The sequence below is a fragment of the Malus sylvestris genome, chromosome 3 (assembly GCF_916048215.2).
Source record: "Malus sylvestris chromosome 3, drMalSylv7.2, whole genome shotgun sequence".
Lineage (NCBI taxonomy): Eukaryota > Viridiplantae > Streptophyta > Magnoliopsida > Rosales > Rosaceae > Malus > Malus sylvestris.
In genome coordinates, this window is record NC_062262.1 from 9,668,225 (window position 1) to 9,690,417 (window position 22,193).

The 22,193-nt window shown below is 37.8% G+C and overlaps 2 protein-coding genes across 3 annotated transcripts; both read right to left on the reverse strand.

Moving 5' to 3' along the window:
• Positions 1-1,786: 1,786 nt before the first annotated feature.
• Positions 1,787-8,110, reverse strand: LOC126615069 (uncharacterized). Of its 2 annotated transcripts, none has more exons than XM_050282785.1 (11): positions 7,745-8,110; positions 7,292-7,501; positions 6,955-7,196; positions 6,770-6,855; positions 6,510-6,673; positions 6,186-6,289; positions 5,622-6,035; positions 2,889-5,521; positions 2,633-2,741; positions 2,142-2,222; positions 1,787-2,053 (listed from the first exon to the last, which is right to left on the reverse strand). In XM_050282785.1, exons 1-11 carry the CDS (start codon positions 7,905-7,907, stop codon positions 1,973-1,975), a joined length of 4,287 nt encoding a protein of 1,428 aa, XP_050138742.1. In that variant the 5' UTR covers positions 7,908-8,110; the 3' UTR covers positions 1,787-1,972. The 2 variants fall into 2 exon arrangements, with proteins under 2 accessions (XP_050138742.1, XP_050138741.1); XM_050282784.1 differs by having other exon boundaries at positions 6,186-6,292.
• A 762-nt stretch (positions 8,111-8,872) lies between these two features.
• On the reverse strand, positions 8,873-19,901 carry LOC126615070 (V-type proton ATPase subunit a1-like). Its single transcript, XM_050282786.1, has 18 exons — positions 19,568-19,901; positions 17,241-17,285; positions 16,230-16,352; positions 15,974-16,081; positions 15,482-15,595; positions 15,215-15,388; positions 14,944-15,081; positions 14,560-14,667; positions 14,313-14,420; positions 14,055-14,203; positions 12,760-12,913; positions 11,824-11,984; positions 10,878-11,084; positions 10,578-10,761; positions 10,407-10,490; positions 9,945-10,138; positions 9,796-9,855; positions 8,873-9,608 (listed from the first exon to the last, which is right to left on the reverse strand). Exons 1-18 carry the CDS (start codon positions 19,709-19,711, stop codon positions 9,404-9,406), a joined length of 2,460 nt encoding a protein of 819 aa, XP_050138743.1. The 5' UTR covers positions 19,712-19,901; the 3' UTR covers positions 8,873-9,403.
• Between the last annotated feature and the right edge of the window lie 2,292 nt (positions 19,902-22,193).

Consider the following 22,193-nt stretch of genomic DNA (forward strand, 5'->3'; position numbering starts at 1 on the left):
TTTCTGACCCAATTAAATTCTCCACGTTCTGAAGTGTTTTGCACTTTTACTATTGTATTAGGGTGTCAATGCCCTTATTATCCAAATATCAAGTAGTTCCCAGTCCTTTTCATTTTTGGTTTTTGTATTCCTTAGTTGTTTGGATATATACTGCTATAATCCCCAAATTGTTAACTAAATTTTTGGTTCCCAAACAATATCTAAACTAACACCAAGGTTTAATCACTAAAGACCAAAAAAAAAAAAAAAAAAAAAAAAAAAAAAAACTAGACGTCTGAAGAGGAAACAAAGAAAATTATTCTGCAGTCAGCCCTACATTTAGCCTTGAGGTTGCGAAAATCCTTATGCATCTCTCTTCCTTCTCTCCGTCTTTTGGCCCACGCTCACAACTAACACAAAGGATTTAGCTCCAATTGTCACGGTTTTTAATGGATTTGGAACTGTGAGACGTGGCGCTTTTCGAGAAACTAGCCGGGAAGACGTGGAGGGCATCACTATTTTGCCATTTTTATTTTGATTTCGTTCAATAATTACAAGAAATTCACTCAGAATTTGTTGATTTTAGATTCTCTCTTTAGGAGAGTTCTTTCATTTTAGTTTTCATCTTGCTTACCACTTTATTAATTATTGTTAGATGTTGATCACCTTATTAATTACTGTTAGATTAGTTTAAATTTCGAGATTTGTGCAGTTGATAAATTAAATCAAACTCATCAAATGGTAATCAATAGGGTGGTGAACAAAAATATACCCAAAACAAAAGGTTAGCAAAGAGGAAGATGGTGGAGTCCATTTACAGAGGATAAAGAGATACAAAACAATAAGTATGAGAGAGGAACAACATCGTCTAGGTTTAGTCATACCAAGGGCAAATCATCATCTTCTTAGCGAGTCTGCCACCGACTTTGCAACTAAAATTTTTTCAGATTCAATTCTCGACATAAGCCCACCTAATGCTTATGGCAAAATCGCGACGGTAAACCACCGTCTAGTGCCTAGGGTGATTTTTCGAACACTGATCACAATATGACTTGAGTGTTATTATTCTCACATGAACATGAAATTTAACGATTCCAATAATCATTATACTTTTTTCTAATGAGCTTGGCTTTCAACAAAGTACTTAAAATTTGCTTAATATTGCTTTATTGTAATTTTATAGATCGAGTTTTGTGAAGACCCTTTTTGGTGCTAATCTTCCCTTAAACTTAATGGATTTTCTGTTGTACAATTTGACGTTTTTACCCTTGAAAATTAGGTCCACTTCAGCAGTTACGAATGACAAAGGTGTGTTGGGTAAGTCCACCTAGTAATGTCTGGGGTTATATCGTTGTTTTCATATTACGGATTCTTGCAATTAGTTCACTAGTACGGTAATTCTTGTAAGTAAAAGCCAAGTTTGTGCTGAAAGGATTTGTTTCTCACATGTTGTTTGAACAGTGTAAGATATATCGGATAACGGGAGACATCGAAAGGGGACAAATGTTGTAAAATGAATTGGCAAATTCAACTCAAGGTGACCTCTCAATCTCTAAATTTTACTTTAAGGTTAAGAATCTGTGTTCGGAGATTTCCTTGTTAGATCTAGCTCAATCAGTGTTTAAAGCTCAAATAAGGCGGCACATTATCCGTGGCATTAAAAAGTACTCTCTTTGTTACTTGTGTACACAGATAGATCGGCAACCTCTCTCGGAAGAGGTTCAAAATTGAACTCCATGTTTACGAGAGTAACATGACTGTACAACTAACATTATATCAATAAAATGAAGGCAAAACCATAGCGGTATAAGGTAAGAAATGAAACAATTTCTAGATTTTGAATGTTTTCAGAACAAGAAAATGTGGAAAATGTCTGTATAGATAGTTAGCTAGTCACTACAACAAAAGGAGAGGATCAAAGAAAAAGAATGGTGCGAAATAGTTAGTGTGGCATGGAATGATTAGGCGGATGGAATCCTCTTACGCTCGAAGGTTATTGAGAAGTAGAGGGGACGTTGTTGGTATGTTTTGTACAATCGAATGGTCCGATTACTTGATTAGCTTTTCGCTTCACCTGAAATTCAAAAACAGTGTCAGCGCATCAGCTCATTGGTACATCTGTAAACAATGAATAGATGACCGTCTAGGAAGCAAAACCATACCGGAGACCATGGACCCAGTTGAGGTTGAGATTTGTTGGGGGGTGAATTTTGTACAGCGCCACTTTTCTTTGTCAAAATTTCCTGTAGAAACACTCGGTATAAGATAACTACTATCATGCTAGAGACTACAAAATGTGTCTTGTATCAAAACCGAGAACTAGAGAATAATCAAAATGTTTGGTCAGAATAAAATAGAGGCATCCAAACGCCACAGGCATTGGATCAACCGGAAGTTCAGAACTACTTGCTATGGTTTGTTTTCGTCTTCATAAATGTGGTTAGTAGTGTGTAATCTTATTGGTTTGAAGAAAAAGCAATAATTACATTATTACGTACATTTGAAGATCCAAACCAAATTAAGTAGTTGTAGTCCCAGGAGACAATTGGTATGTCAAAACAAAAAGTTATAAAATGCTGACATGGATAACAAAAGCAGTTTGCGTGTTATAAGTTATAGTGTGCAGATGAAAGACTAGTAGTACAAGTATTACCTCTCCGGCTGCTTCAAGTGCAGCTAACCATTCGTCAGAGAATGGAACAGCATCTGATGGAGGCTTTATTACAAGGCCCTCTGGCTTCCTATCACTCCCAGATTTCTTACTGCAAAAAGAGACAGGGATAACTGAATTTCGCATGGAAATTTCAATCTATAAAAGATGTGCACCAAATGGCTTAAAGGAACACAAGGACAACACACTGACACAAATATAAGCAGATAAAACTGATCTATGTTTTTTTGGAACTTACAGCTCGTTTGTTGCCTCCTTATCTTCTGCGGGGTGCAAGGAATCTTCTAATTCATGCTGCAGTTCACTGTTAAAAGTATGATTATTGAAATCAATTTCGGATTCCTCTGCTAAATTGCCTTTCAGTGCATTAACTTCATTATCCTGCAGAATACTTCCACTTGATGATGTTCGATCAGAAATGACAGATGAGCATAATTCTCCTCCCCAGGCATTTAATGCCAAAGTTGACACTGAAGTTTCTCCAGTGGTGGCTGTTGCACACGAATCAGCCTCCAGAGAAGCAGCTTGGTTGCTTAGCTTATAGTCATGACTGAAACCCTCTGCAACTTCCATCTGTAAGTAGTCAGCCTTTTCTTCCAAATCAGGTGTGCAGTCATGCATTGCTGGTCCTACTTTGGAACTCTTTGTTTCACTTCCACAAGCATTATAGTCATTAAAAACAACCTCGGGTACAGTTTCCACAAAATCCTTACAGGAACTGTTGTTTGCAAGCAAAGTACCATTCAAACAAGACCCAGGGTTAATATCCTGGGACACTCGTATAACATCAATATTTGGATGATGAAGCTCAGGACATCCAGCTAGTTCTTCATATACATTATTAACAACTGCTGAGCATGCATAGTTTGAGACTGAGGTATGTTCTCGCAGATCTCCAAGAGCTAGTTCCTTAATTATGTCACTACCTTCATCAACTTGTTTATTTTCTTCATCCAAGATTTTATGCTTAGATAAACCATGGGAACTTTGAGACCCACTTCCACCTAAATCGTTCACTTTTGAGCTGATATCTGCACAATTCCCAGTGTTATCTGTAAGGGGCTCTTCAAAAGATTCTCTACCTTCAAGTGAACTCACATGAACCTCTGGACTCTGATTCAGTATTCTATCTTCTGCATTTAAGCAACGTGCACTCATCACACTAATTTCCTCTCCACTGAAATTGATTTTATCACCCATCAAATTATTCGGCTCTACTGAAGTATCTTGAAATAGCACTTTCAGGTTTAGCTGGGACGTGAAATCTCCACTTTTCAAGAAACTGGCATTCATAGCAGTCACTTCACCTATGGCTTGAACTTCATCCACACTCTCCAACTCCAAACAACAATCTTGACAATTAAGCTGAGAGTCATTCATAGAGTCAAGGTTGTAACTCTCAACCATTGCTTTGTCTTCCAACACTGAAGCAAAATTGTCCTGGGACTCCACTATTGCTGCCCCATTGGACCTGCAATCTGGCATAGCAAGTGGCATTAGAGAAAGGGTTTTAGAAACTTCTGATTCATTTCTGCAGGCACCAGTTCCGTGTGTTTCTTTTAAATCAACACATTGAAGAGCAATTTTCTGCCGGGATTCTTCAGGGATAGTACTGAATCCATCCAATACATAATCATCTAAGCGCAATATATTTTCCTGGAAAACCTGTTCTCCGGTATAGCAGGAATTTGAAAGGTCTAGCTGTTCAGGCTTTTTGTTTCCACAATCAGTTTTCACCAATTGACAATTATCTGAAGCAGAAGTCCTCCGGTCAGCGTCATCCATTTCATCTGTTAATCTTCCACTTAGAGTCAGCATTTGTGCATCTTCCTCCTGTGGGTTCTCACTCATTTTGTCAAATGTACCACCATTATTTGAGCGGTCACCAAATCCAGAGTCACACAAAGCATCAGAGTCGGTTGCACTAGAATTTTGGACTTTTGGACTGACATCTGCAACCTTCACACAACTGTAGGTCTGCATCTCTTCAGAAGTTTGACATTCCTTGGTGAAACTACCACTATTTTCCCATACCATTTGATCTCCTTCACAGGTCAAAGGTTTAGACAGATCACCTTGTTCCCCATGCAATTTATTGTCACGATCACCGCTAGACTGATCAACGTATGATACTGAAGTACTATTGACAGAACTAGCATCTTCAGACTTGGACTTTGAAAAAACACAGCAATTCTTCTGGGGAGAAACAATGGGTTTGTCTTCAAGAAGTTGATGGTCGGTTATGACTCTGCCAAAAACACCAGGAAATTTCACCGTGGAACTAAGGTGGGATGTAATCTGCGAATTATCAGTATCTTTAATTTTTGGAGGAAGTACAAAAGCAACATTCATGCTATTATCATCTTCATCCAACTGTTCACAGGTTCCCCTCTGTGAAAGAAGTTTATCGTCATTCCTCTGAAATTCTACCTCTTCCATGTGAACAACCTTTTCGGTAATATATGGTTCTGCTTGTCCCATAGATATTTGGTCTTCATGAACAGGAATTCTATCGAACTTCTGCTTATTATCTGTCATATCACAATTACTTGAGCTAGACCTAACCTTCAGATCTGCCTTCTGCATATCTGTTACTAGCGAGAATGATTCCACTATCCTCTTTGTGGCAGGGTTCACAATAGATAAAACGGAGCAATCCAAACTTGAGCAATGGACATCATTCTTTCCTGTTATTGTGACATCATTATATCCCGTTATTGTGCCATCCATGGTCACATTTTGCTTTTCCCCAACTGAAGAGGGCAGCTGAAATTCATGAATTGGATCTACAGGGCCCGCTTGCCTCAAATTAGGAATAACGCATGATTGAGAGCTTGTCTTCAAAGGACTAGGCAAAGAAGAAGGTTTTGGCTGCAAACAAATAATCAAAATTGCAGCAATAAAAATCAGACATTGAAATTTGAAAGTATCATAATTCTTTTATGCAGCAATAGAGCAGTTAGAAAAATACCTGATGAAAGAAACCCAGCGATGGTGATGGCATCCGCAAACCTGATGGCTTTGATGTTGGGGGTCGAGGATGTACCACACCAGAAAGAGGGAGAGGAACTACAGTTTTTCTGGATCTGTCATCACAGCAATATGATGCATGCTTGGTCGAAGGAAGTGCTTGTTTTGAGTTCACCTCAGGAACTGCAGGTTTTCTGGATCTATCATTACGGCCACATGATGCATGAGCGTTAGAAGGAAGGGCTTGCTTTGGAATCATATGTGGAACTGCAGTTTTTCTGGATCTGTCACCAAGGCCATATGCTGCATGACCATTTGAAGGAACTGCTTGTTTTGATATCCCCTCTAAGCCCTTATTTGCTTCAAAAGTCGGTGGACAGGATATTTTGGTTGGAGAACCCTTCACCAAGCTGGCCTGCAAAATTATTGAAATTCACAACACAGTAAGCATATGAATCCTTATAAATAACAAACAGCACACCATACTAAGGAAATGTCAGCCAGTTATAGTCCCAAATATATCTAGTAGTTAATTTACAGAGACTACTAAGTTACAAGTTCTCACCACATTCCTTCTGGCTTGTCGAACAGAACTTTTGGAAGTTAAAAAATTTCCATTAGGAGTGACTTTCACATTATTTGGCCCACTTTTGGTGTTGTTCAATTTCACTGCTGTATGAGAAAGTAGTAGTTAACAGAATATAAACAAATAATTTACTTCTGATTCAAACGTGAAAATTTAATTTCTTTAACTTTTAAGAAAGTAGAAACATATTAGACAACAAAGCCCTCTAGAAGTAGTCAAATATACAAATCTTCCTCAGATATCTCACCACAGCAAAATATTTTTGGTAATTAATTGCAGTAACAATGTATATAAAAATGTTACCAGGATGAGCAATCTGATTCCGCTTTAAATCATTTGCACCAACTGTAACATTCTTGGAAGTCCTAGAAAGCAGACAGGAATCTGGTCTTGGAACCGGTATTTTAGAAACTTTTGGTTCTTTAATTGGTGATTTCATGGTATTCACATTCGCAGGCCTTTTAACAGTTCCCATTAGTCAAGGCCAACTTTCCCAAAAACTCATCTTAGTAACAAAAGATTCAACAAAACTCCTACAAAAAGAAAATTAATCAAAAGGATATGAAGAAGAGGCCACAGGTCGAGGGCAACCACTGCGTTTTGAGCCACTTCTATTAATATCCCGGGCTGAAAGCACCTTCCGCTTGGCCTAAAATTTTGAAACACTCAGGAAGTTCACACAACTCCAATCAAACAACCTTCACTTAAAAGAAAACTTTGCCATCCTATAAGAGATTTGAGAACTAACCGCGGAACCTGGTGCTACTTTATCTTTAGCTGACGAGTCATGCTTTGGTAATGGACTGCCACCAACAGTCCTATCCTTCTTATTTGAAGGACTTTCCGGCAAAACCTTGAATAAATTTTCTTCAATAACATGTAGATCTGCTGAATCAGTAATGCTATTTGTGTCTTCCTCAATAACTGACAACAACCCATTAGAATTTGCATTCCCGCTAATCATGGATAGTTCCTCGGAATTTAGTACACCTGACAGAATACCAAAATGGGAAAGAAAAAATCCAATCTTTAATTTTCTTTTCTATCAAAAATTATTTCTCAAACTCATAAACCAAAATATAAACCTTCATCGGTAAAGAAGGCTCGATCCCAAGCAAGGCTTTTGCGCAAATTGTATCCACCCCCTTTCTTCTTCCTCTTCATTTGCTGCGGCAGGAGGCTGAGTTTTTGCTCTTCTAATTTATTTGCAACCGTATTCTCTTTATTTGCATTCGCATTCTCTCTACAAAGCGTAGAACTCGGCTTTTTGGAATTCTCACTCACCACCACACCTTCTGCAATACAATTCAATGATTTTTCATTATACGTCATGCAATGTAGGTCCAATTATGTAAATATACATATAAACATGTAAATGTTGATCAATTAGCAGACAGATTTCGCCCTACTGAGCTAATCAGAGGTCAAATTGAGTCCACATTATTCAAATTGAAAGGGGAAACAAAACCCTAGACAGCCAAAACAAAGTACAAGAGACGAAGCATAGATTCAACGAAAGTATAAGAGAAAACCCTAACCGAGTGGCTTGGATCTGCGGGTTTGGAGAGGCGAGCAGAAGAAAAAGGCGTCGTCTTTGGAGATTTTGCTAGTGCTGCTGCTTGAAACGGTGTCACCGTGGGTCAATTGAAGCAGCGAGTCGTCTTCTCCTGCGATTTCGATGAGTGGGACGTCGGACTCCATCTCTCTCTCTCTCTCTCTCTCTCTCTCTCTCTCTCTCTGGATATCTAGAAAAATCGAATGATCGGAGGAAGTTGTTACGGGTGGAAGAAATGGTCGAATCAAATGGGTGTGCAGAGTAGAGTAATGGAGTGTGCAAAGTGTTTGTTTATTTGTTTGTGGATCTTCAATTTTTCAAAGGGTCGACGAGCGGCAAAAGGCTGAACGGGGGGGTGGGGACAAATAGACCGTGCGAGCACGTGACTACCGAGAGGAAATGACGAAAGCACCCTTGTGGTCAACTTTGAGTCGAGGACGATTAATCTGGGCATAAGGGTGATTTCACCTCCAACATGGACGTATGGATCGTTAGATCAATGATACGATCGGGTCATTTCTCTTATTCCAACGTGGTGACATGATCCGTTTTCTTAATGGATTTGCACATCCATTACCCGTTAAGCTAACAAACTCGACATACAAGTTAACCTGTAGAATGGCACAATCTGTTTCACCTGTTAAGAATTATGAATTTCGTAAATTTTTAGATTTAGAGTATAAAGGAAAAGAAGAGATGAGCTTTGCAATCACAAATCGCGACTTGATGGTTGATGGAGGCATCGGATGACTTCAAATTCCTTTTCATTTTAAATGAGTTGGTTAAAACTAAAGGGTCAACAACTTTTCTTTTAATATAAGTGATATTATTGCTTTAAGCTCTACTAAACAAAGAGATACCCATAACACTAGATTGAAAGTGAATGTCAACTATATAGTTGGGTGCCAATAAATACGCTTCGGTCCAAATACAAAACTCATTGGTTATAACTAGCATAACTAGCATGCATGACTTCTCATGAAACTGAGAAGTTTGGAAGGAACATCTATTATACGCAATTTTATCCTTGTTTTGCAAAGAGTATTTCCACAACTTGAACCCGTAACCTTTTGTTCACTACTAAGAACGGACAAATACAATAAGCTATCAATTTTCAGGTGCAAAAGGATTTATTTGAGATTGGAATTATCCAAATTATATATTTCCTTACAAAAACCAATGCCTTTGAATCTGTGATTTTCATGAACTTATACATGTCACAACTGTAAAGGGTCCAGGACCAATTCCCAGCAAAATCCGCACTTACTGTGCGTGTGTGTGTCAGCTAAAGTAACTAAAGTCCCGTAAAAGCTACACTGTAAGACGATTCCCCGGCTCCTCTTTACAATCGGTGAATCTAATTTCCCTCCTCGATTAGATATAAACGAAATACAAAACAAAGTAACTACATCTATGAAGGGAACTAACCGCGACTCTTATCTGGAACCTTTTGTACCAACATTACACCGAAGAATATGAGCCACGACTCTACATTTCTAGGTCAAAATCGAGCATCTTCCTCCTCTATGCCGCCTGAAATATGGCTCTCTCAAATTCCATTTCCTTCCGAAGATAGAGCTCTGCCCTTCTTTGCGCTAATACCTTTCCTTCCGAAGAACAAGAAAACTGACATACAAGTGGACTAATCTTCATCCTCGGTTATGGAGGCAAAGGAAAAAGGTTTGAACTTGTAGCCATCTCCGTGGTAGAATTTGTTTTGATATTCTACCCAATGAAGACGCAGGGCATGGAGAAAAGCACTTAGTGTCTCCATCATGAGTAGTATGAATGCAGTTGCAAAGGCGAAAACTGATAACCCAATTAACCGGATAATGAAGCTGTCATACCTGTTACAAATTTTCAGAATTACGTTAACAATTGACCAATATGTGCAGACCCTTCAAATATCGCAGTAGATCTAGACTACAACCTGGATTAGATTTCGTGTGTCCAAAAGCAGGAAAAAAAATGAGGAGAACTACCATTCATATGCACATGTATGCAATGATAAAGAATTAGAGGGTTGGAACTCACCCCCAAGCAAGGAGGAGAACTTTCTCATAGAAAACGGTCGACAATTCTGAGTGCGCCAAGCTGTAATAGCAGTAACAGGTATGAAACAAAAGCTACCCCATAGATGAAAGAAAACCACGGAAAAAGAAGAAAAATAAATATAGGTATACCTCAAAGCCCATAGTCGTAGATATGAAGCCGTATTTGAAACAGCACCCAGAACAAACTCTATGGAGTGTATCATCTGGTGTACAAATACCTCACTGAAATTAAATTCTTCATGATGTTGCCTCGCAGAATCAGGTTCCACCTCAAGATCCATCTCTGAGGTGCCAAGCATCCCATACGCACGACCTTGAAACCTCTGGAAACAAACATTAAATAACATTACGCATCATATCTTCTCAAGCTCCTTACATCTTGCCTCAAATACCTATGTGAGTCGAAGACAAGTATACCTCTCATAAGTTAACCGAGTCCCCATTACCAGTTGATGATACTAATCACTAGTTAATCAAATTTTAAAAATACTTACAAATGCAGAAACATCGAAGAGAATTTTACTAGTAATTTTATCCCACTACCATCTTAAAACTCAAGAACAGATGCCTAAGCAAGTTACTCCACAGTACCTCCGTATGAAGCTTCTTCAAAATAAAAGGTTTTGGAAAGAGCATCCATGGAACTGCAATTAAAGCCAAAAGCAACAAAATGATCTGCAAAACCAGAGGTTTGTTAACCACAATACGAACTTAAGAAGTTGCACAGACGAAGTAACTAAAAAAGAGGAGCAGAATTCATGCCTGAAGTGGTCTTTGGCCCCAGAATAATTGATTTTCACCAAGATCGTCGGTTGGACTTAAAAACATGTAAATCATTACATGATAGAGGTCTGCCTGAGATCCCGTGCACCACTTGATGACAACAAGAAGTGAAAGATATCCAAAAAGACTGTTAAGAAAGATCATCTGTGGGACAAACTGGTACCTAACAAGATGGAGAATAATTCAAACTTGTGTACACCTCATTTCGAAGTCAAACACGTGGCAAACTGAAAAAATAAAAAATAAAAAAATAAAAACATTTGAAGAGCAGAGAAGCACCATATATCAAGCGAGCTGCTGAAAAACCTTGCATTGAAGTAACTTAGTAGTATTCCCAAGTTCATTTGCACAACACCCAACAAAATTGACATTTTCATTTTGAGAGAATTCAGAAAAGGCAGTTCAGAACGACTTCCACGCCAACTGGGATCCACACCAAATGGGTATGGATCTCGGTACTTGATTAAGCCAATAGTGTGCACCTCACTGCTCAAAAGAAGACAAGTTGATGATAAGTATACAGTTTTCTTAGGAAAGACATGTATTTATCTATCATAAAAGATGGGATAGTTTTCAAGAGTTACACATAAAAGTGAGAGAGAAAATGTCAAACAAACAGAACACTAGAAATGCCTAACAAAGAACAGTTATAATTAAGTATATCAAAAGTCAGTAATAGATTTGAACAGAAGTGCAGGGGTGTAAAAGGGGAGAAAGGAGTGCAAGTGCCACAATGATGCACATTAACAAGTTGGACATTCTGTAGGACACAGCAATAGTGCACCATGGCCCAGACAAAAACTCCAAAAGAATACACCAAACTCCATCAATCAAGGTGGAGAGAACCCCCATGGATCAAACAAGGGATGACCCCTTTCATCCTTAGAAATGACCCCTGGAGGAGGCAATGAAACCCCAAATCCATCCAAAACAATGGCGTAGCATAACTTTAGATTAATGAATTAATTTTTGTGAATATTTTGATAGTTTCAGATTAAGTGGAAAATATTGTAAATTCTATAAGCATTGATCTGTAATTAAGCCAATGCAAGCAGTGCAACAGCAGACAGGTATAAGCACATAGATTCCAGAAACCTCAATTCTCTAAAAGAATAGAACCGAGCGGTACAATGTGAAACATACAACCCGGTTGAAGGTGACTTTAATACAAGATACAACATATTAAGGCAATTGTAGAGTAGAAGACTTAAAATAGAGAGACTACCTGCAAGCAGTATCTCTACATTTGTAAGCAGACCCGCCAAATATGTGAAAAGGAACAGAAAAGAACTCATTGTAAATCAACCCACAGTAGATTGAAAATAGGGACATCAAGAGAAGTACATATCGCCCACCAAATAACATCTCCATAAAGCTCCCAAGTTTCTGGTAGGAAGTAATATGAAAACTTTCGTTAATAAACGTTTGAAAGACACAATTTTATATTTCTATTTCACATGTTAAATGCATGTTTTTTCCTTGCATTTGAGACACCAGAATATTTTCGTTAAGACGAAAATTGAAACATCAAAATCATGTGTTCAAAGATCACAGCATTATCATCAAGTCCTTGTCCTTTTAGGGTCATTCCTCTCAAACATTAGCTACTAGGATTAGAAATAGTTTCAGCAATTCACTTGATAAGAAATGAAAGCTTATCCTACTTGCTCCCTTAGAAAATATATTATTACTACAGCTGCTGTTACTGCTTTTATTATTCTGCTGTATCATCGGTACCTCTATAAGAATAGCCAAGACGTGGGATATGCAAATCTAGGTCAAGATATCATATTGGTGGTAGGTTGCTGACTAAACCATGGCTGCAGTGTTCCCTTGGACCCCAATAAATGCAGGCTCTGTTATATTGACAGTGGCTATCACTGTTTCTGTTGCTGAATAGTGTAGACACAGTAACATTGACAGCCATGAAAAAGCTCAGGGCGATAGTGAAAGTGGTTAGGATTACAACATATCATTCGACCGCTTCTGGAGAGTGCAAAAGATGTACTTTTAAATTTTTAATAGAAGCTAATAGTCAACATTTGTGAACTGGAAAATGGTACATGATTGAAGCACCTAGAAGAATAATATTTTTTTATTAACCATAGCAATAATGATTCATTACAATCAAATAAAATGTCTTTGGATAGTAAGGACACACCTGTGCACTGAGTTTACTTTCACGAGCTATAAGAACTAATGCTCCAAGCAATAAGCATATTCCATGACCCCAGTCCCCAAACATCACAGCAAAAAGAAACGGAAATGTAATAACAGTGTAAACTGCAGGGTTGGCTTCTTGATATCTTGCAACACTGCCAAATTCATTAGACAAATATCAGTTCTATTGCTAGACCACAATTCCAGTATTGCTGGTCAGCTAAACAACTATTGGGTTTTTTGACAAGCCATGGCGGAAAACAACTATTGGGTTGATTTATTTAAATTGATTCACTTACAATTTTCATAAGGTTATGAAAAATGCTAACAGAACTGCTACTAAAGAGGGGAATTGTTGCCTAATCATAGTTTCTTTAACAACTTGCTGCAAAATCACCACCTCCCCCTCCCTCCCATCCCATACCTAAACAAAACCCTAACAATCAAAGCTCCACCCTTTAGTAGGTTGTACAGCAGATATTTTCTACTTTTTAGTTCAAATGTCAACTGAAAATAACTATGATGTGTGTACTAAATCACTTGTACCAGCACATTGGCTTCCTTCCAAATGTGTCGACCATAAAACACCTACCAGTTGTCAACCATGCAATGTTTTAAAAGGCTCACCTCAGGGCGCGCCTAGGCATCCTCTGAGGCTGGGTGTGAGGGTTGCCGCCTCTGTTTTGAGGGAGTGGGCAGAAGGCTTCGCCGGAGCCGCCTAGGAGCGCCTTAGGGTTTTTTTTTCTTTTTTTTTTTTCAAACTCCCAAACCCAAATTTTGGGTAGGGTTTTAACTGCCTCATACCTCTTCCTTCCACTATCGTGCCTTTTTTTTCTGATTTTTATTTTTTTATATAATGGATATGTGTGCTGTCTGTGGGCATTGTTATGTGTGCTCATTGTGCTTTTCTTCCTCTATTTTATAAATGTATATATATATATCAAATATAATATATGTATATATATATATATGTGTGTATATATATTTATAATATATGTGTGTGCTCAGGATGATTATTGATTAATAATCTTCTTCTTTTTTAATATAATATGTGTACGCTCAGTGTATATATCAAAAAAATTAGGTCCCGTGAGGCTTCGCCTCATGCCTAGGCTGGGCTATCCCTCGAACACCTCGCCCACGCCTCACGCTTTTAATACATTGGAACCATGTAAGAACAGAATGTAATTCTGAATCCCGAATACCAATCATTTACATGGAAAATGAAGCATCAATTTAAAGCCAATGTCCTTTCAAAAAATAGAAGAAAGTGGTGAGCAGCATATTTTAACTAACCCGTATGCATCAACAATTTCCTGAAATGCACTTGTGAAGCGGTTGGTTCTGAAATATGTAGGAGGTGAATCTATTGCATCCATCACATGAAATATTACTCCCACTTGCGAATTGCTATCAAATGTAGCACGTTGCAGTGCCTCCTGAATCTGTTGAACCATAAAACATATACGTTACCTCAGTTTTTGCAAATAAAGAATTGATATATTATACCCGCTTTATAACAAAAAGTTTGATGAAGAAGGCAACACAAGTTACCTTAGGTTTCGCAAATATAGGACACCAGCCCTCTCCAACAAGACATTTTTTTGTAACATCAAAGTTTAGCATGTTCAATGTATCATAAACAGCTTTCTCCCTTCTTACCTGGGAGAGAGGGTAGAAAACATAACAAAGTTGTCAGGATAAAACTAAATCACCCATGCAGCCGTTAGTCATATATTAGCAAAATATTTTTTTGTCAGAAATAACAGTTAACCAGAGACAAGCTGCAGAAATTTCTTACCATGTTCATCCATTTTGCTAGGTGAAACCCTACAGATGCAAGGGCCTTATTTCTGTGACAAATCCCTGCATCCAAGGTTGTTTCCAATTCAGCAAGACGTGATGAAACCTGCAACACAAAACCTGAACTTTCAGCAAAACAGAATAGAGCTTCTGTCGTTACAATTAGCACGGCCTGCAAGTAGTATAGGCTATATAACACCACAAAAAATATTAAAGGGAGTAGTTGCTAATGATGCCATCAAACACACATCAAATACAAAAAAACATTGAAACATAAAGTTTTGTAAACATGTTCATAAGAAATGGATTCCCTCTTAAAGCTTGAAACTTGTCTCCAATATAAAAATAAATGAACTTCCAACATTCTACACAGAATACATACTTCTCTAGTTATTTGCCTCTGCCTAGTTGTATCTTCAGGAACAGGATAGCAATTTGCACCAAAGGCCTCACAAATTTTCAAAATCTTTGTTTTTGCCTGCATCCCAGAGAAGAACACTACAAAAACTGTTTTCTCAACCTGCACAACTTTGAGGAATTAGTAAATAAGTGCATAGAAATTCTCATTCTACAAATAAAAAAAACTAAGAGAAACCACATGAAAAAATAAATAGAATAAAATAAAAGATCCTTTTATAGAGGCAGAAAAAAACCATTTCAGTAGATAAAGGGTCCATCATCAGTTCATCTGCTGGGGCATGGTTGAAAAGCATGTTGCCCCTTGTAGCACGAAACAACATCCTCTCAAATCTGAGAGCCTTGGACTTACAAATAATTCCACTAACAAATCTCAAACCAGACTGGTCAGATGGTCCAGGTCTAATATCCTGTAAAATACAAAATCAATTATAAATGAAACCACAGTAAAAGGTTTTGCACCAAAAGCACATCGAAGCTAGTAAGGCATAATCAACAAGTACCTGCTCAAGTAATGAAACTTCATCACCATAATGATCATTTGAGTAAATATTCTCATCTAGTTCTCTCTCCTCCGAAGCCGCATGGCTATTACTTGAAACAAGAAAGCCACTTGCCTGAAAATGTCCATATAAATTTATATAAGAAGGCGCCTAAAAAATGCATATGAAATTAGAATTAGGAAGTAAGGGTTCATGAGATTCGTTTCTAAAATTGGTGGCTTCAACATATAGGAAGGCACAGAAAAAGCATTGAAACTAGAATAAGGGAGTAAGATTTTATAATTAAGTCTTTTCTAAAAATAATAAATTCAAAATACAGGAGATTCATGAACGAAATGGTGTTGGAGAAAACCTGACCACAGGCCAAGCTTCAAACAACACAACACATGCATGCACAAGAGGCACCTAATGAAATATACTAAAAGAAAGGGAAGTTGATAAAAGGCTGCTAATACATCACGAATACTGAAGGGAGAAGATAAAGCCAGTTACCTTTTGCAATACCATCTTGTACTCGAGGAGTTCATTGTATGAATGTTGAATTCTATCGCTATTAGAGTTCAACTCAAGAAGCTCATGCTCATGCTCGGCTAATTGTATCTGGAAATTATTCATGCAACGTACAATTCAAACTATCAAGTTTACAGAATCAAATGCTCCCTAAACAAGGGCACAATTGGTCGGTGCAATTTTGGACTTTAATTTTCAGATTACAAACAAATGCACGAGCACTGATGTAGAAACAGACCTCTAATTCCTCTAAGTCAATATCTGGTTGTAAAACAGGATGTACAGATGAAAGTAGACCAGCTTTACTAATTTGATCTCTGAAAAACCGCAGCTTTCTTGACATCTCCGCACATCGCTTTACCTGCAGAACTCCTCAAGAGGATATACGACAAAAATTAATGACAATTGATTACCATGATCCACCACTATCAACTATAGAATTATAAGAATAAAACTATAATCACCAGTTTCTAAGAATTTCAATTCCAACTTCCAAATTTGGTCACTTTGAGAATATATAGAGGTCAACTATACAGGGTAATTTGCACAGATTCTAGGCAGAGAATAGGATTAACGTAGAATATTATTCTAGTGTAATATCCATACCTTTCTATCTTCTGGTAAATAACAAGTAAAGGGGGCATGCACAATCGAGTCTTAATGTTGAATAATGAAGTTATGAAAACATGTCATACACAATACACTGAGAAGTGGAAAGACCAGGCATTTAAATTTATAATGATACGGTAAAAATTTACTTATGCCCTTCAACTTTGGAATCTATCCTGCTTTATTCCCTAAAAAGACATTGACTCAGTTACCCAGTATATTATGAATTTTCTGCAATGTAGATCTTCCGTCCAACCCCGCCCAAGATTCTGTCAGCGCCCTTGCATTAAACTTCCACATTTTTTAAAGAATTTTGGATGAGATTGCACAAAAGCCCACATTGCAACAAATTCATAAAACAGAGGGCAAATGAAAGAATCATTTTCTCAGGGAACAAATTGGAACAGAACGCAAAGTTGAGGGGGGCATAGGTTCTATTTTCCCAGGATTTAAGAATATGCACATTGCACACTAAAAACTGAAAGCATAAAGGCTCTAAAACATCAGAAATTTAAGGATTTAAACACTAAAATATTAAATTAGCAAAATCTTCCACCACAATTCAAGAAAGATAGATGCTGCAGTCCTAAACATTCAGATTGCAATGCAATTGTAGTTCTAATCAAATCCGAGTATATACCTGATTAACAAATGTTCGTTGGAAAGGACTTTTATCAGCATTTAACTGTAAAAACATAAAAGAGAGGAAAAGAAATATGACAATCAGTAGATACCAAAATTAGAAAAAAAATGACTAGATTGCATATTCATTTGAAGAACTTATATGTATGTGCAGAGACCAGAAAATAAATAACGAATAATTTCAATGCTATCATAACATTGCTTATATCCAATACACAATCCAGGTGTTTCACCAATAAATAGTAAAAACAGAGCAGAGCAGAGTAGAAACTGGGAACACACCATATAGTGCTGAAAACTACATTATATGCTCTCTTTGTTGCTGTCACAGGAAAGTATGAATAGCTAAACACTACTTCATAAGCTAAACTTAAAACAGTTTGGCATCATTAATGATTGTGGTTCGAATTTTCTTAAACATAACCAGTTAAGGAGACGGAGGAAAGTTTTAAGTACTATTCCATCCATTTCACACTCCCATTTTCTCCTTCTGCACTCCTCTCCTTCTTATGTCAGTTGATTCTTCATTGTTCTATTCAATCCTAAGGCTAGGAAAAGAGGGAGGGCTGCACAAGGAGAAAACGGGAGTGTGAAAATCATCTCTTCCTTATGGGCATTGGGTTCTTTAAAACTTAGAATTCATATCCTCTTTCTCCTATTACATTGCAAGCTGCTGTGGTTTTGAATTATTCAGTTTCAAGCCTTGAAAACAGAGGTCAAACTAGACAAATTTCACTAACTATTTCTAAGTCTTCAAATAGTCTGGTACATTCTTTGATTTCAAAGAGATATATCAAAAAGATTCTCAAGCCACTCACCATTTAGACCACATGTGGTTTGAAGCTTTATCAACAAAAGAAATCTCAAACCACTTATAATTTAGACATCATATGATTTAAAGCTTTTAGTTTCAGGATTTTGCTTGTTCTTTTCCCGCCAAGTGCTATTAAAATCGAAAAACATACCACAACACTCACAAGAATCGAGAATTGGTTCCCTGGAATGACTAAGATAGATTTTGACAATGTCCAATCTGAAGTCTTGGAATAGTTAGGTGCTACAGAAAGCCCAGTACATCTCTAAAGAAAAAGACAAATAAACTCTTAAACCACTTCTTAGTTACGACTATGAGCATAATATACTTCTAAAATATTAACCACCAACCATGTACATCCTCAATTTTCCTATAACATTTGGAACTATGACGTGTATAGCTAATTGTTCAAATTATCCACAAAATTAATTGCATAATATATGGGGACCCAAATAACTCTAATTACATGATCGATAGAGAAAAACCTAGATACAAAAAGGTTATAATTCAAATTAGTTCCATAAATACTTGTGGATATGCAGGGAACCATCTACATGACAGGATAAAACCTTTGGGAAATCTAGGCTTGTAAAAAAAAATCAATTCCGAAAATCGGTAAAACTTGGCAACTTGGAAATGTGAATCCATAGCAATTGAGCCCATGGCAAAGGAGGTGTGGTATTCACAAAACCCATAGCAATTGAGCCAAAGCCACAAAGGTTCCAATGTTTCACAGACCCAAAAGCACTTTACTACTTTTGTCAATCACATGAAGTTAGCTAACCTGATCTATATAATAATAGGATAAAGCATAAAGGACATAGGTCAACTCAAATGGAATAAAGATATAAAATTATAATCCCTCAAATCTAACTGTAAGTAGAGTAAGCTGGTATAGAAACTTAATATTGACAAATGACAAGTACACAAACTTAAACTTAAAAGGAAATTAATCCAAGTAAGAAAAACATGCGGCTGTATATCGTACACAACGATCTTCTATCCTTACGGAAACGGTCTCTTAATCAATAACTTAGCACAAAACTGAACATTTCTCAACCTACACAGAAAATCACCACTCGGGATGTAGGGGTTGTTTTTCTTCTTAATATCAAGCAGAAATGGCATCCATGGAAACCCCTCAGTGAAATTCATGCAACACACCGAGATCTAAAGTACTACCAGCATAAGAAAATGTAAACGAAAAGCGATCAAATACAATGTGTGTGTGTTCCGATTAAGATCAATCTAAATCCGCAATCTTTCCCCCCGAAAAATCAGACTTTCAGATGAATTCAACTAAATAAATCATAAATTCTAAAATTAAGTTCCCCAATTACTAATTCCCGCTACCCACTCAACTACTTTGAACACACCTCCGTACAAGCTGAAGTAAAAACCATCATCAATCCTAAGCCAATCAATCAACCCCAACTTCCGGTTACTGAACAATGCCAAATCAAACCGAATTCACGAAAGACCGAGTCGGATCTGAGTTTCGGAAAACTTACGTCTCGGAATTGGAGGAGGCCGAGTTCGCCGAGGTAAGAAATGGCGCGGTGGGCGGACTCGACGGGGATGATGAGCTGGACGAAGGTCATCTTCTCGGAGCGCATCAGATCCATGGCGGGTAAGTTGTCGATGAACTTCTCCATTTTCTCGGCCCGTTTCCTTTTGCCTCCGGATCCGAAACTCTTCGTTCAGATCTGAAACTGCCTCTATCTGAGAGAGTGTGCGCGTTTTGGAAGTGCGTTATTCGGAGACTTTCATTTCCGGGTTTTCGCTTTGTTTTTGGCAACTGCCAATGGAATCGGGAGGACTCGCATCACATCCATGCCCCGATGTGGACTTAAATATATTCTTTAGGGAAACTTTGTATGTATGGATCAAATTTTACATTCAAACCATGTTGGTTTAAATATTTTAATTAATAGACAAAATATTAAATTTCAGTATTAATTAAAAAATGTTACAGTCTTAATTTAGTTAAGAATGTGATTATATAAATCCGATTAAATTTTTATGGGATTCTATCATTCTTTACGACTATAATAAAGTATGAAAAGTCACAATACAGAATCCACCTGATTCTCTACTTTTAAAACACATAATTGATATTTTATCAACCTCCGATTGTATAAAAACATCATAAATCTCAATCTATTATTATATAGTTTTACTATTGTATGTATATGTATTGTATATTGCGTATATTTTTCAAGAGGATGAAGTATCGTTTTATTCATCGTAACTCTCTCTCTCTCTCTCGGACATTAGTAAAGGGCCTAGGCAAGAAAGGTAACAACACTGAAGCTATCCAATTGCTTAAGAAGATGGAAGGAGGAGGTTGCAACCCTAACGTGGTTGTCTATAGCACTATCATTGACGGTCTTTGTAAAGATACTCTAGTTGTGGATGCATTGAAACTCTCCTCGGAAATGACGAGTAAAGGTATTGCTCTCGACGTCATTGCCTATACTTCTTTGATTCATGGAGTATGCAAATTAGGCGGAAGCCCTTAAACTCAACAGATCAATCTTGATTTAGCTGGTATTTTGTATCCGGCGATTCAACACATTTACCTTGCTTCTCGTGGGAGCAAAGGGACTGGAAAAGTGGAACCTCAGAGTTTCTTTCACCACTGATTTCAAGTGGTCCATTTTTTGCTTTTCTTTCCTTCAACTAATTGTCGCACTTCAGCTTGGGCCGTCTCCATGATTTTTGGGGTTTTCATCAACTCGGTCATTGCCTATTCTACGGCAGTAGCTCAAGTCACGCTTCCCGCAAAGAAGATGTCCCGCACATAACATAACCTCTGACCGAGTTAGACGGCAAGGATGATATTGACATGTGCAAGTGCAGGATGACAATGATTGATGTTCAATGTGCAGTGGGACAAAAATCATGAGTTTTGAAAATATAAGCGACCATTTGTGATAAAACTTAAATATCTGCAGTTAGTAGTACTACAAATCAAGCCTATATTCTTACGAGAATGATATCTTGATCTGATCGGTTGTGAAATTGGACCCCGTCTGATGGACTCTTGCTGTCTTAGAAGTACGTTGACAAAATCTTCCTCCACAGACATCCTCGTCCTCCTCCGCTCTGTCGTTGCCCGTTGTAGTACTAGTACTAGTGATCATCACGTTCTTTTTGGATCTTTTGATCTTATGATTGTCGAGGATATTTTCGAAAATTGTGCTGAGCTTTCTTGTATGTCCTTCATAGCAGGGATCGTCCCAGTAGCGAACTCAAGAAATCTGAATGAAGGAAACACATCGGCAATGTAAAATCTACCGGCAAGTTTGATGGTTTCGCCTAGTAGCGAAAGGAACTCCTTTTGGTCTTTGCATTCTTCCCAAATGCTGCCTTTTGACACTACGGCACCTGTCACTTAAATTGAAGGCAACTCCCTTGTGAGTTATTGATTCAATGGACTCACTCAGCAAGATTCCGCGCATCTCAGTAGCTCGAAAAAAACAAAGCTTTCCCGGCTTCCACCAGAAATGTCCATAAGAGCAAAGAAAATACTCCATTGACCCAAAGGACATATCATCTGCTGCCAAAACCAGAGGCCCTTGAGTCAATGTAAGCTCATGCATTTTCAACACCTCCCGGAGGCGGTGACCGATGAAATGACCACAGCATCTAACTGACCCAGTTTAAGGTACATAACGGGTCCATGCTTCTTGGCTACACGACTCAGTGTGCGGTGTGGCAGCGCACCCACCATATGATGTATCTTCCGGTAATTGGCAGCATCCATGGCCCCAGGTGAACCGACTTCCGGCCGCCTCTGGCTTTGGATCACTTCCAGAAAATGACCAGGATACAAGGTGAGAAATGAAAAATGGAAAATATGGCACACCATAGGGCTCGTTTGAAAGTAATTTTAAAACGAATGAAAGAGTTTTTAGAGAAAATATTTTTATGTTCCCAAAAGTGCTTCCCACAACAGACACGTAACTTGCATTTGTATTAAGGACTAGTTCCAAAACATTTTTACTAAAAACGTTTTGTCATTTTAAAAGTACTTCATAACAAGCCCTATGATTGGGGCATTTTACTTGCAACTCAAGTAGAAATTACGTTGTCCTATCCACACGGATTTTGATCGGGATTCAACTGGCCGTA

What these genes read in the sequence shown, in the direction of transcription:
- LOC126615069 (XM_050282784.1), bottom strand. Translation starts at nt 7,907, where the DNA reads ATGGAGTCCGACGTCCCACTCATCGAAATCGCAGGAGAAGACGACTCG. An exon ending in GAATCAGATTGCTCATCCTG is followed by an intron (nt 6,293 to 6,509) that starts GTAACATTTTTA and finishes TTTCTCATACAG; the next exon opens with CAGTGAAATTGAACAACACC. An exon ending in AAGGAGGCAACAAACGAGCT is followed by an intron (nt 2,742 to 2,888) that starts GTAAGTTCCAAA and finishes CTCTTTTTGCAG; the next exon opens with TAAGAAATCTGGGAGTGATA.
- LOC126615070 (XM_050282786.1), bottom strand. Translation starts at nt 19,711, where the DNA reads ATGGAGAAGTTCATCGACAACTTACCCGCCATGGATCTGATGCGCTCC. An exon ending in GCCTCCTCCAATTCCGAGAC is followed by an intron (nt 17,286 to 19,567) that starts GTAAGTTTTCCG and finishes ATGTTTTTACAG; the next exon opens with TTAAATGCTGATAAAAGTCC. An exon ending in GGGGCCAAAGACCACTTCAG is followed by an intron (nt 10,491 to 10,577) that starts GCATGAATTCTG and finishes CTGGTTTTGCAG; the next exon opens with ATCATTTTGTTGCTTTTGGC.